At 36.8% G+C, this 14,227-nt stretch overlaps 1 protein-coding gene across 3 annotated transcripts in view; it reads left to right on the forward strand.

The window, feature by feature from the left end:
• The window catches only part of LOC115209858 (conserved oligomeric Golgi complex subunit 7), a 45,937-nt gene that overhangs the window by 14,864 nt on the left and 16,846 nt on the right, over positions 1-14,227 (forward strand). For all 3 annotated transcript variants that reach the window (XR_004998164.1, XR_004998165.1, XM_029778430.2), the window contains exons 7-15: positions 531-599; positions 2,101-2,136; positions 3,426-3,546; positions 5,824-5,906; positions 8,340-8,450; positions 10,219-10,383; positions 12,708-12,762; positions 13,166-13,296; positions 13,930-14,004. Coding sequence is in view for 1 of the 3 variants with exons in the window: in XM_029778430.2 (XP_029634290.1) it covers positions 531-599; positions 2,101-2,136; positions 3,426-3,546; positions 5,824-5,906; positions 8,340-8,450; positions 10,219-10,383; positions 12,708-12,762; positions 13,166-13,296; positions 13,930-14,004 (846 nt within the window). In the remaining 2 variants the exon portion in view is untranslated. The remainder of the gene's footprint in view (positions 1-530; positions 600-2,100; positions 2,137-3,425; positions 3,547-5,823; positions 5,907-8,339; positions 8,451-10,218; positions 10,384-12,707; positions 12,763-13,165; positions 13,297-13,929; positions 14,005-14,227) is intronic.

Genomic DNA, 14,227 nt, shown 5'->3' on the forward strand with positions numbered 1-14,227 from the left:
AGGCCTCTCTCTCTCTCTCTCTCTCTCTCTATATATATATATAATATATATATATATGGACAGTTAGGTGATACGAGAAAGGGACAATAAAACATCCAGATAGACGATACAAAGAAAATAAGGATGGGTCATTCGGAGTTTTCTTTCCTCAGTCGAGTTCCAGATTATCTTTGCAATTTCGGCTGACACAAACACACACACCTTTTTAGTATAATATATGGATTCATAGAATTGTGTAGTTATCACAGAAAGCTCCTCTAGCGAACTCAGCTAGTAGGCTACATAATAATCCATTATGGAGGAGTATGAGGTAAAGTTCTATGCAGTTGTTTTCCAAAGTTTGATTTTTTTCAGCTAGATATATACTAGATGAACAATGGGATATATAAAAATAAAATAATATCAGTTACATGAAAATAATATGGTCAAATCATATTACTGTTATATAACAACAGACTGTGCAATGAATGCAGTTCTATTTAGTTTTATTTTTGCCTTAGTCATTACTGTTGAATTATATTCTACTGCAGGAAGCTGACAATTGGACAACTCTTTCTGCAGATGTTGAAGAAGTTTTTCTATCTCAAGACATCCAGGCTGTAAGTCAATCTTTGAGTCTTTTTAAGATATCTGTTAGTCCACAAATGCAACTTGAAATATATAGTTGTCTTTCAAAATAATGTTTCTAACAAGTATATATATATATATATATAACTGTAAAATTCAATTTTTTATTCATTAGATATTTGTTAATGATTTATTTATTATTTATTAATATAATGATTTAATTAGAGAAAGAACTAAGACTTGGTGTAAATAGTGATATTTCAGTGTCATCCAAACACATAATCAATCTAAGTGACATTGAAATACACAGACTTTGAGTAGGAGTAAGGTTATATAATTAATCACGGCATTGATGTGTTGTTAGTGTTGTGGGCCATACAAAAAAACTTTTTAACTTAAAAGCAAACCTGTTGAGTATTTTCTTCAACTTTTTCTAGAAGAAATGTTTATTATTTGGATGAACAATAAGACCATAAGGTATGCACATCAGCAGGGTAATGGTACCTTCATCACATCCGTGGAAATAAAGGCATGTCTCAGAATGCTTATGTGAAAATACCTATTTGTATTCAAGCTACATGGGCAAGGGAAAGTGACATGACTGCTAAAAATCAACAACACACTCTACTCAGAATTAAGTCTTTATATCAGTAAGTTAGCTATGTGTATAGCTAACATTGAAATATCCCTCTAATTCTTTTCTCCAAGAACAGGCTCTCTTTCTCTAATCAAATCATTACAGTGATATCACTGAATTCTAACTCCCCACTTGAGTTATTAACTGCCACAATGCTTGGAATTACACACCAACAATCGTTATATCATATCTGTAAATTTCATACAAATTCATGAATATAGTTATATTATATTGATTGTCATACTGATCTAAACTGCATTTCATCAAGATCTCGAGTTTCTAATGAGAAGTTTTGATTTTGTGAAGATTTCACCAAAATGAAATATCGTGTCTCATGTTATTCATTTGTGGTGTGTATTTGAAAAGTAGAAAATTCCTAGATGTAAGGATTATTGTTGTAAAATCCTTGGTTAGGTTTTATTGAGTATGCTTATGGCCAAAAGTATTCTAACCATGACCATCTTGTCTTTTATATGACAGTAAGATGTGGTTTGAGGGAGATTTGGTTGTTATTTCTAGCGACCACATAGCAGCCTCCTCATTAGATGTAGTGAACACAGTAATGATAGAATTGAAAGGTCAGATGTGATAGAATAAATTAGTGATAATGCAAAACTGAAAATATAATTAAATGGTGATTATTGCCTATTGATTTGAACACTGTAGCATTTAAACCAACCATATCGAGTCTGAATATTCTACCTGTTCTTATCTTCACATCTTCGAAATCTTGAAGCTACAAGATAATGCAGGATTAATTCAAAACAATGGAAATAAGCATGCATTACATTTGATCAAGTTATCTGAATGTTAAAGGATTAACTGAAATGATATTGTTGACAACTGTTTCACACAGACTTGGATTTCTGGATTATGTTCTAATTATTTAATTACAGATAACAGCCAAACTTGTTGGGATGCAGCAGAGTTTGGTAAGAGGAATTTTTGTTTTTTAATGTTATTCAGCATTTTATTTATTAAGAGTTTTTTAAAAGTAAATGTTAGAGAAAAACAGTATTTTATTAAAATACACTTATATTTTAGAGAAAACATAATTTGCTTTTTGCAAAAACACTATATATTTAATAGAAGATTTTATATTTCATAGAAAATCATATGCATTTTGTGTCAGTTTGATACTTTTAATGTGTGTGGGAACGCACGCATCATTATCATCATCATCATTTAACGTCCGTTTTCCATGCTAGCATGGGTTGGACGATTTTGACTGAGGGCTGACAACCAGATGGCTGCACCAGGCTCCAGTCTTGATCTGGCAGAATTTCTACAGCTGGATGCCCTTCCTAATGCCAACCACTCCGAGAGTGTAGTGGGTGCTTTTTACGTGCCACCTGCACAGGGGCCAGTCAGGTGGTACTGGCAATGACCTCGCTTGAATCTTTTTACAGGTGCCAGTGAAGCGAGGTTGGTAACAATCATGCTCAAATGGTGCCCTTTTATGTGCCACGAGTACAGAAGCCAGTTGGCTGCTCTGGCAACGATCACGCTCGGATGTTGTTCTTGGCACCCTACTAGCACAGGTATAAGTGCCAGTAAGGCGACGCTGGTAATGATCATATTCGAATAGCCGCTCTGTCAACAATTGCACTCGTATGGTGCTCTTTGCACCCCGCTAGCACGGATGCCAGTTATCGATTTGATTTTGATTTCACTTGCCTCAACATTTATACATATATAAAATCGTTATAGTCCAAGTTCTTATTTGGACTGCATCGCATTCATGCATTTCAGTTTTGGCTTAGTTTCTATTGTTGGATGTCCTTCCTAACATCCACTTTACAAAGTGTACAGGATACATTTGTTCATAGCACTAACATTAGAGTGATTACTATGTTTATATACAGGGTGTCCCAAAATTAAGGCAACTGACTTTTGTCTTTGTTTGAAATCAATGGTCAGTCAGTAATTAACACACTACCAGTAATAATTAATTATCACCTTGTAAGGTAAGAAGGCATTTGTTCAGTTGTTCCATGCAGTGTGATTGAAAGATAGCCTAAGATGGGATCCAGGTAACAAAAATCTCTCCTAAAGATTTATAGTATCATTGTACTTGAGATACTACATTTAGCTAGGTCAATGAACCAACGCACATTAGTGTAGAAGTTAGACAAACTATGATGATGATGATATGATTTACTCAAAAAACTGAATCGTTCTTACTTTATATAACTAAAGAGAACTATTATTGTTATTTCAGCAAATGCTGGTTGATACCCCAGATTACCAACAGCGTTGTCAGCATCTGGAAAAACTTCAAAATAAGTTGGAGACCCTACTAAGTCCTCAAGTTGTAGCTGCATTTAATGCACAGTCACTAGGTAAATGTTGGATTTAGTCTCTTATTAATCTCAATGGCCGTGGAGGTGCAATGGCCCAGTGGTTAGGGCAGCGGACTCGCGGTCATAGGATCGCGGTTTCGATTCCCAGACCGGGCGTTGTGAGTGTTTATTGAACGAAAACACCTAAAGCTCCACAAGGCTCCGGCAGGGGATGGTGGTGATCCCTGCTGTACTCTTTCACTACAACTTTCTCTCACTCTTACTTCCTGTTTCTGTTGTACCTTTATTTCAAAGGGCTGGCCTTGTCCCTCTCTGTGTCACGCTGAATATCCCCGAGAACTACGTTAAGGGTACACGTGTCTGTGGAGTGCTCAGCCACTTACACGTTAATTTCACGAGCAGGCTGTTCCGTTGATTCGGATCAACCGGAACCCTCATCGTCGTAACCGACGGAGTGCTTCCAATCTCAATGGTCAGTCTTTTTCTCAATACAAGGGAACCGAGTTTTAAACAAACAAACAAAAAATGTAAACGTGTAATGATATTGAGAACAATGTGTGAAGAGAAGATTGCTAAATTGATTTAGAATTGTTGTTGTTGTTGTGGCTTAGCCCTGAGTCAACACTGACCAAAGATTATCCCTGTGATTATCCCTGTCTTTTTTTATATATGTATGTCTATATGTTTGTGTGTCTGTATAGAGACTCCCTCTTCGGCTCATGATATATATACATGCTGAATGTAAAGGTGTAGTGGTGATAGAATTAGGAAGATAGTTCTCCTGAGTGAGTATTGGTATCGAGGTTTGACCTCAAGCCTGTAAGTTAATAAAGAACATGTTAATGTTCTTTATTGTTAGGGCATAGGAGTGGCTGTGTGGTAAGTAGCTTGCTTACGAACCACATGGTTCCGGGTTCAGTCCCACTGTGTGGCACCTTGGGCAAATGTCTTTTACTATAGCTTCGGGCCGAACAAAGCCTTGTGAGTGGATTTGGTAGACGGAAACTGAAAGAAGCCCGTCGTATGTATGTATGCATATATATGTCTATATGTTTGTGTGTCTGTGTTTGTCCCCCCAACATCGCTTGACAACCGATGCTGGTGTGTTTACGTCCCCGTAACTTAGCGATAGAATAAGTACCAGGCTTACAAAGAATAAGTCCTGGAATCGATTTGCTTGACCAAAGGCGGTGCTCCAGCATGGCCACATGACTGAAACAAATAAAAAGTAAAAAAAAAAAGTAAAAGTAATGCAGTATCCTGTTACTCCTTAGTTTCATTCTGTGTTCAGATGCAAGCAAAAGTTTTGTTTTTTTTGTCCATATGTAGGTTGATGAAATAGTTTCCAATCATTTACTGAAATTGATTCAATTCATGACACAGATTCCCTACAATTTGTGACCTTCTGCTGAAGGGCCAAATCAGTTGTACGGTGCTGCTTATTTCAGGGAACCTATCACATGCACCTATTTCCAATGAGGGAAACTAAGTAATTGCCTTGACCACAGACACAATACAGTGCTAATGATATGTTATGAACTTGTGACCTTTGAACCAGTAACCCAACATACATCCAACAGACTTGAGTAAATTACTCAGTCAATAGTCTGATATACTATTTACTCTCTGTAATTTGCCATGCTATTTACTCAGTCAGTAATTTTCAACAGAAGTTGCTATTAGTTAATTTTGAAGTTTTCTTTGAACAGTCAGCTGTCAGTTTACCTGGATAGAAACAATGCAGTTGATAAGAATGATGGAAATTAATGCATGCAAAATTTCACACCTCTCGTACCAGTCCTTCATAGTCGGCCTATGAACTTTTCAACCTACTCTCATCTATTTGTCATTGTTTGATATATTTTTACCTATTTAACTTTCTCTCCTCCTTTAACCATATTTCTTTACATGATTGTATGAGGAATATTATCTATCTTCCTGTCTACACCTCCTTCGTTTTTCACCCTCTTGTACTACACTCCTTAGCAATCCTTTGCTCTGCTAAGTCAATTGCTTGTCTTCAGTTTTTTGTCCTCATTTCCTCAATCCCAGACTAACAACTACAATGACAAAGTACTGTATTTTACAAACCTCGTGGCAATAAACTTTGTCACTCTTCCAATTCATTGATTTTTACTGAAACTAACCTTTGGACTTGCATCAACAAAGCGATATTTTGATACAAGGATATTTTATTTGGAATTTTTTTATAGAGAGCCTGTTAAAATGTAATGGTAACTCAGTGAACTGTTTGTTGAGAACTTGGTGGCTCACTATAGCATATCACTGTAGAATAATTTTCTTCTCCTTTTGCAGAAGCTACACAGACTTATGCAAAGATATTTGAGGACATCAATCGCTTGGGTCAGTTGTACAAATATTATCACAAGTGTCAGAAGGTAAGTCAGTTTTGGCATCAATTTAGGCATCAATTTAAACAACCCTCTCACTTATTCATGCACATGACAGTAATACATATCTTAAAATATCAACATTGATAAGAGCTAGGTTTTACATATAGGTATTAATGAAACTAGAAATATTGAATTTCTAAATGTCTCAATGAGACATGAGCGGTGGTGGAGCGATAGAGTGGTTGTATAAAGTCAACATAACGTTGACAGTCCTGTAGAGGGAATTTCACCACCGCTATTTAGCCCTAGGAAGCATCGACGCTTCCTGTCGGCTTTGACACATTTCCTGTGTCCTTATATTTGCAAAGGGGAGGCAAGCACCTCTCTGTAAATAGATATATTTGCAAAGGCTTGGCAAGTATCACCGCTAGCAGGGACTCGCTACCCTGGACTGATGACGGGCAAGACCCAGAAACATGCATGTATTCAGGTTGCTAATCCTAACTGGTGGGGGTGCTTGCCTCCCCTTTGCGAATATAAGGACACAGGAAATGTGTCAAAGCCGACAAGAAGCATCGATGCTTCATAGGGCTATATAGTGGTGGTGAAATTCCCTCTAGGGGACTGTCACGTTATGTTGACTTTATACAACCACTCTATTAATAAAAAGTTATTTTAAATGTTATATGTGGTTATAGCAAGTAATTTGTTATGTAAGAGAATAAATGTACTTTTTTACAGAAATGAGTTACTACTTTATTCATTCAACTAACCTTGAACCTTATATGAAGCTAACTAAATAAAGGTTTCTGTTCAGTTAATGTAATCCTAGCAGAGAAACAAAAGATGTATTAGCTGTGTGACTTGAAACAACTGTAATCAAGCTATTATGTCAAGGCTGAATGTGAAATGTATGGCTTGAAATTAACTGCCTTATCATGGCCATTAAGTTAGCTGCATAACTGAAGAAAATTGTCATATAATGGCTAATCATTGAGCTACATAACTTGTGTTTGCTGACGGTCATTAAATTTCCTTGATATAGTATAACTGTTTAATTAGCTGGTCTATTGAGAGAAAGTCCAGTAGCCAGTAGCGATAATGACTGGTAAATTGAACTGTAATGGTTTGCATAGCAGTTGATAAAGGCCCAAATGTGTGGTAAGATCTATTGGTCAAAGTCACCAATGCAGGAGCCTTTGTGGACGGGCTCTGAAAAACAATGTACCTTTTCTTTTAAAATAGCATATACTTTTGGTATAGCCTATTATTTGGGTTAGTTCATTTCTTGATAATTTTCATTTACTGGGTTGCTCCAATAATAGCACTCCATGATGACAGTGCTTATCTGTTTACGCCACTTCTGCCTATTTTTACAGCTAGCAGTAGCTAAATTACAACTCGGTCCACCCTGCTGCGCAGTGGGTGCTTGTCAGGTGACACTGCTCCACTTTTGGTTCCAGTCCCATTTATGCTGTTATTTGGCTCATTATTTGACATCCTTCTCTCTCTTTCGGAGAGGCACTGAGCACCTACACGCACACATACACACACGGCAGTAACTTCCGCCTGCCGAATTCAATCACAAAGCTTCGGTCGGCTCGGGGCTACAGCAGAAGACACCTGCCCAAAGTGCCACGCAGTGGGACTGAACCCGAAACCATGTAGCTAGGAAGCAAGCTCCCTAACCACACAGCCACGCCCGCGCCTGTGAGGGTTTTACTGTCCATGAGTATTATTTTCATAGCTTGATCACTAAATGCACTGTCATAGTTTAATTCCACTAGACCCCAAGCTGATATTTCTTGTTCATGAGATTATTGTTATCATTATTATTATTAAGGGAAAGAGCAATGTATGCCATCAAAGTGACACTGGGGTACAAATGTATGAAGTGCTGTATACCCATCATGACTACCTATCTAATAAGGATACACCAAGCACATGCATCACAGCCATATGTGCATGACATGGTGATCTTGTATCAAGATAAACAGTGCATGAGCTTTGTAGGTGGGGCCCAGTTAGAATCTTCTTCAAGTCGAGTAGCTCATCCTGCTCAAAAGGTCCTTGGATGAAGGTTGTTTAAGGATGATGAACAAAACGCCCATGTTTCCCAGAGGTGAATTATTCAAACCCCCAAACATTCCTCTCAACACATGACTATGATGCTTCCCCATTACTCCTGCTCGTGATCAGAGATGCACATATAGTCAGCCGCTAAGGGTCATGCTCAACTGGTTAAGGTCAAACAACTGATAAGCAAATCTGTAGTATTGAGCAAAATATTTGCTGTAGCCCGTCTTTTTATACCAAGATAAAATATGTACATGATAACACTTCCAATCAGTTAAGATCAGAAGCCATGAGAATCACTACCTTGTACTGCACAAATATTATCATTATATTATTATTATTATTGATATTGTTATTATTATTATTTTACAACTGACTGCATCTTTATATTCCTATCAACAGGTTCAACTGATTAATCACTGGAAGAATATTCTGGACACCAATTCTGATGACACATTCTTAGAATGGCTTACATCATTTTACGATCATCTGTTGTCTACTTGGCATGGACAGGTGACTTAGAATTTTGTGTTATATAAATTACCTCATTCCCAAACTGGCCCCCTCCTGCATAACCAATTTTACATGGATCTCTTTTTAAAGTGGCAAGGTTCACATTAGCTGAAGTTGTCTGAGATACACAATACCTAAAATGCAAACAACAGACTGGAGACATCTAGAATGTCTTTGATGAAAACTCTCTCCTCAACCAGTGTTTGATGAGGGTTAGACAACAACATTGGCATTCCTGCTTGACAGAGTTTCTACTGTTGGAAGAAACCAAGTTGAAACTTGGTACGACTACTGTGCCAGAATTGGGACCTTTTCCGTTCGAACGGCAGTGTCATATGAAATTGTCACCCATAATTATGACCCTAGAATTGATCTATTGCATTTCAATCTCTTTTAGGGTTAGAGGTGGGGGAAGGGTATATTTTTTTCTTCACAAATGTAAATAAACCCAATCTGTTTCTTAAACGAGGGACATATTCATACGGCACAGAATGTTTTTTAACTCAACAGACGTCACTGATTGGTTGAAATTGCAGAAATTGAAGAAAAAAAAGCAACAAATATCTTACAAACTATAGAATTTTCTCAATAAAGGCAAGAGAAAAAGATGTTTTATAAACACATTCTACCAGTATACGAAGTTTAAAATTTTTTAGTTACCTAGAAATTATGTTAAAAACTGGCATTCAAACCGAAAAGATCCCAGAATTGTTTGTCAGTTTTAGCTAGTCCTCAATAATAAAGTAAACTAGTCCTCAATAATAAAGTAATTATCCTGCTAATTGTAATTATATATGTGTATATATTCCGTTGGGTGTAATAATATTGGTATAAATATCCTCTTGACTCTAATAATATAGGTGTAAACAACTTGCTGACTGAAATAACACAGATTTGTGTGTGTGTATGTAAATGGTGGACATCAACTATTGATGTTTTCTAAAATTTTACATCGGTATGGCTATCAAAGGAAGGTGAATATTTTACAGCATGTTTTGATAATGAGATTGTAAATGTGTGCTGTGCAAGAAACTAACAATTATTATAGTTTTTGCATTTATTTAAAGGGAAAATAAAACATGTTGCCTTAGGTATATTATTACTGAAAACAAAATAAAAGGCAAGACAATCATGACCACATCACTTTTCATCATAAGCCTACTGGATCTAAATAATTTTACTTTTTGAAATGCTTTTTCGGTTTGAACGGTAGTTTTTAACATAATTTCTAGGTAACTAAAAAAATTTAAACTTCGTATACTGGTAGAATGTGTTTATAAAACATCTTTTTCTCTTGGCTTTATTGAGAAAATTCTATAGTTTGTAAGATATTTGTTGTATTTTTTTCTTCATTTTCTGCAATTTCAACCAATCAATGACATCTATTGAGGTAAAAAACATTCTGTGCCATATGAATATGTCCCTCGTTTAAGAAACAGATTGGGTTTATTTACATTTGTGAAGAAAAAAAAATATCCTTCCCCCACCCTAACTAACCCTAACCCTAAAACAGATTGAAATGCAATAGATCGATACTAAGGTCATAATTATGGGTGACAATTTCGTATGGCACCGCTAGAAAAAACTGCCGTTCAAACCGAAATGATCAGCTTTTACTAATTGTTTTTGTTCTGTAGAGAAAGTAGCAGCAGCTATCCAAGTTTCAATTTTGTATATGTCTTCAAATCATTTAGTTAATTATTTCTGTACATTGTTCTTCTTTTACATATTTTTTAAAGATTATGTTTTTATTTATTTTTTTTTAAAGATAAAATGGTGCAGTCAAGTATTTCGAGATCCTGTACCTATTCTCTGTGACCTTTTCACAGAAGTCATCAAGGACCTTGACCCAAGTTTGGATGATTGCCTTTCTGTATATATTGACGAGCAGGGTTCTAATGTCACCTTAATTAGTCTTATCAACTTGAAACAGGTTTGTTTTATTGCTTATATGACTTTGTTTCAAGAATATTTTTAGATATCTGTATTTAGAATATTGATTGTTTTACAGTGCTCCTTATTGCTGTTGTTGTTATTGGTGGTGGTGGCGGCAGTGGCATCAGTGTTAGTATAGTGTAGTATCAGCTGCAGCACTGTAAACCATCTTTGCCTCTATTTTCTTTTCCTGATGTTAATTATGTAAACATCAAATCTATATATATAAAACTCAACTTGTGTGTCTGTGTGTTTAACTTCCCGGCACATCTCCTCCTAGCCAACAAATCGTAGAACCACCCAAAATGGGTCACTTAAAGTTTAGGCGAATGAAAAATGAACTGCGCTATTTCTGTTCCGAAATTCATCTCGCAAGTGCAAAAATCGATAATGTGTTTGTTTAGGCCTTATCCCATGCATTAAATAGTGAACTTTACTCAGTCAGCTGTTTGACGTGAACTGTGTTCACCACGCGTGCAAGCATGCGTAAATTGCATGAAAAATAAAAAAATCAAGATATAAAAACGAATCGCCATAAACATTGTAGAAATTCGGCTAAGAAATGAATTTTCGGGATGTAGCCAGGAGGGTTTTTTCGTATTAATTGTTTGGACTTTGTGAACACATACCAATTGTTTCCATAACATTTTTAACACTTTGAATTAAATGCGACCATTTTGCGTTGAGTCTGCTGTTTGAATCACTTTAACCAAATTTTAGCAGGCCAGATTTTTGATCATCACGATACTTCGCCAGCGACTCCCTGACACTCTCCCCTGAAATCCCCGTTGAGAAATCTATTATATATATAAAATTACTTTGAATGTGACTCCTGAGAAAGAGTAAAAGTAATTATCCGATGAACGACGGGTATTACTGCTAGTATTATATAAAAATGTCACACTGGCTTCAAGCACATGAACGTACAACAGAATGATGATTTATGAGAGTGGTCAAATAGCTGCACTACCTGTGGTTCAATAGCTGGACAACTTGTTAAATATTTGGACCAATTGTGCCTAAATGAGCTACATTTGCTTAAATATTTGGACTACTTGTGGTTAACATTTGAGTCACTTTTTAGATATTTGGACTATCTGTGAAGAAATAGTTGGGCTACCTTGAGTTAAATCAGTGGTTAAATTGATAGGTTACCTGTTGTTGGATTACATGTGGCTAAATAATCAATTAGTCTGCATGGATTTCAGTTGCTGCAGACCTGTATTGTCAATAGGCATTTCCACAGTGAAGGTCTCAAAGTAGCTAATTGTTTGTCATATCCTTCCCTGTGGACAGACTAGCAGATAGCAATTGTTTTCTCATTGAGATGAGGCAATGTCACAAAGTCAAGATTGAGGAATCTTGTCTCTCTCTCCCCTTTGATAAAGATAAGGAATGTTGTGTTGTCATATGAGACATCAATAATGAGCCAGTGTATAAACAATAGCAAGACATACACCCAAGACTACCTGAAATACAATGCATTTTTAAATTATATGTTCTTTCACCTTGTAAGAAGCTTTCCATCAACCTCTCTCTCTCTCGCTCTCTCTCTCTCTCTATATATATATATATTTATATGTGGCATGCTGTGCTGGTGGCACATAAAAAGCACCAACCGATCGTGGCCGTTTCCACCCTCCCCTGGCACCTGTGCCAGTGGCATGTAAAAAGCATCCACTACACTCATGGAGTGGTTGGCGTTAGGAAGGGCATCCAGCTGTAGAAACACTGCCAGATCAGACTGGAGCCTGGTGCAGCCTCCTGGCTTTCCAGACCCCAGTCAAACCGTCCAACTCATGCTAGCATGGAAAAGGGACGTTAAACGATGATGATGATATATATATAGGAGGGAATCTGTGGAAGAGGTAGACTCAGGAAGACATGAGGCAAGGTGGTGAAGTATGATCTTCAGAAGCTGGGTCTCATGAACATATTGACAAGTGATTCAGGCCTTTGCTGATTTGCTGTGCTTTAGAAGACTCATCAGACCAAGTGAAATCATAGTCGTGGACAGTATCAGTGACACGTAAAAGGCACCTATGCTGGTGACCCATAGAAGGCACCCACTACACTCTTGGAGTGGTTGGTATTAGGAAGTACATCCAGCCATAGAAACCAAGCCAAAATCAGATAGGAGCATGCCAGTTCCAGTCAAACTGTCTAACCCATGCTAGCATAGAAAACAGACACTAAATGATGATGATCATCATGATATATATGTGTGTGTGTGTGTGTGTGTGTGTTGTGTGCTATATTTAAAATTTTGTCATTTGTTGAAAGAGCTCTCTTATTCACCTTTTTTTTAAATTATTTCATAAGGTTTCTGAAAGATTTTCCAAAAGTATTGAGTCTGCTGTGGAATATTGTATGTCAGGTAAGCTTGAAATCATCTTTTTACTTACATGCATTGTCATCTGTTACCACTTTGTTTTCCTCTGAACACTCCTTTCTCCAAAACACCCTCCCATCTGTATTATATATTGAAGAGGTCAAGCAACAAAACAGACGTTCCTTCTCACTGACCTGAATAAAAACCCTCCATCTACTTTACTGTTACATGTTGGTTAGTCAGCTTCCACATGGGTATTAGACCTGCTTAAAATAGAAGCCAAACTTCTCAAAACTAAACCTTACAGTATTTTAAGACATGGATGGATGCATTAGTCTTGGTTTCATGCAATAGGAAAGTTTTGATAGAATTGAGTTGAGGTTACACAACTGCTATCACTACTACAATACCAACTCTACTTCATTGTTGATATTTGATCTTCTTCCAGATAATCCAGAACATGCAGTAAGTCTCCTGGATCTACAGAAGAGTATATATGCTGTCTACCAGCCATATCTGAGCAAATATAAACATTTTGAAGAGGTTGCCCTTCAGTGTGAGCTTGATAACATCAGACTGGTGAGTTATTTATTATTTTGTTTCTGCAAGTTACACTTTAACTCTTTTATGACCATCAGTCAATCACTCAGAATCCATAACCTAGTCAGCTTTTAAATTGCAGTAATGTTAAGGTCGGCTATTCATGTTTAAACAACATTGCTTCTCATATCACATGCCACAACAGAAGCAAGCACATACCCGCAAAATTCCCATCCCACACCCTACCTGCAATTGTCCACTGAGAGGATCTTACCTCTTGAAAGCTATGGTCTAGAGAGCCACTCTCTCACTACCCAATGGTATTTATGAGATACTGCACAGGTATGACAGCCAACAACTTCAAGAGAAGATATTCTCAACATATGCACTCCTTCAGATGTAGGTACAGAGAAAGCTTTACTGCTTTATCTAGAGACTTCATGACCATGGCAACACATCACCTAATATCAAAGGGTGTATGCTCAACAGGGCTCCACCTTACTCGTCAGGGGGCTCAAAATTGCCAATTCTGCCTCCAGGAAAGGTTGCACATACATCAACAATAGAAACCCTGAAATTTCATATTTGCTCCAGGAATCAGTCCGAAGAAGGTTTGCAAAGGTTTTTTTGAAATTTTCTCTTAACCAAATTCTTTTACTTTCTCTTATTAAGGATCATGAGGAAATTGTTGATTCTATTGGTTTACTTGGAGAATCTGTCAGCAAGCTGATGTCTTCTGCTAAAAAGGTTTGTATTATTAAGCCTTTTCATTTAAAACCAAAACATTTCTGTCAACTGTCAGACTGTCTATGACTAATTAACGACATTCTTCAATCTTAATTATCCATTCTCTTATGTAAAATACCAAACTGGTTTGTCATTCTAAACATTGTTCTTCACAGCACACAATCACATACAAACCACAAACCATCACCATTATCATCATCTATTCCCACCCAATAAACAAGTC

The sequence above is a fragment of the Octopus sinensis genome, linkage group LG3 (genome assembly GCF_006345805.1).
Source record: "Octopus sinensis linkage group LG3, ASM634580v1, whole genome shotgun sequence".
NCBI lineage: Eukaryota > Metazoa > Mollusca > Cephalopoda > Octopoda > Octopodidae > Octopus > Octopus sinensis.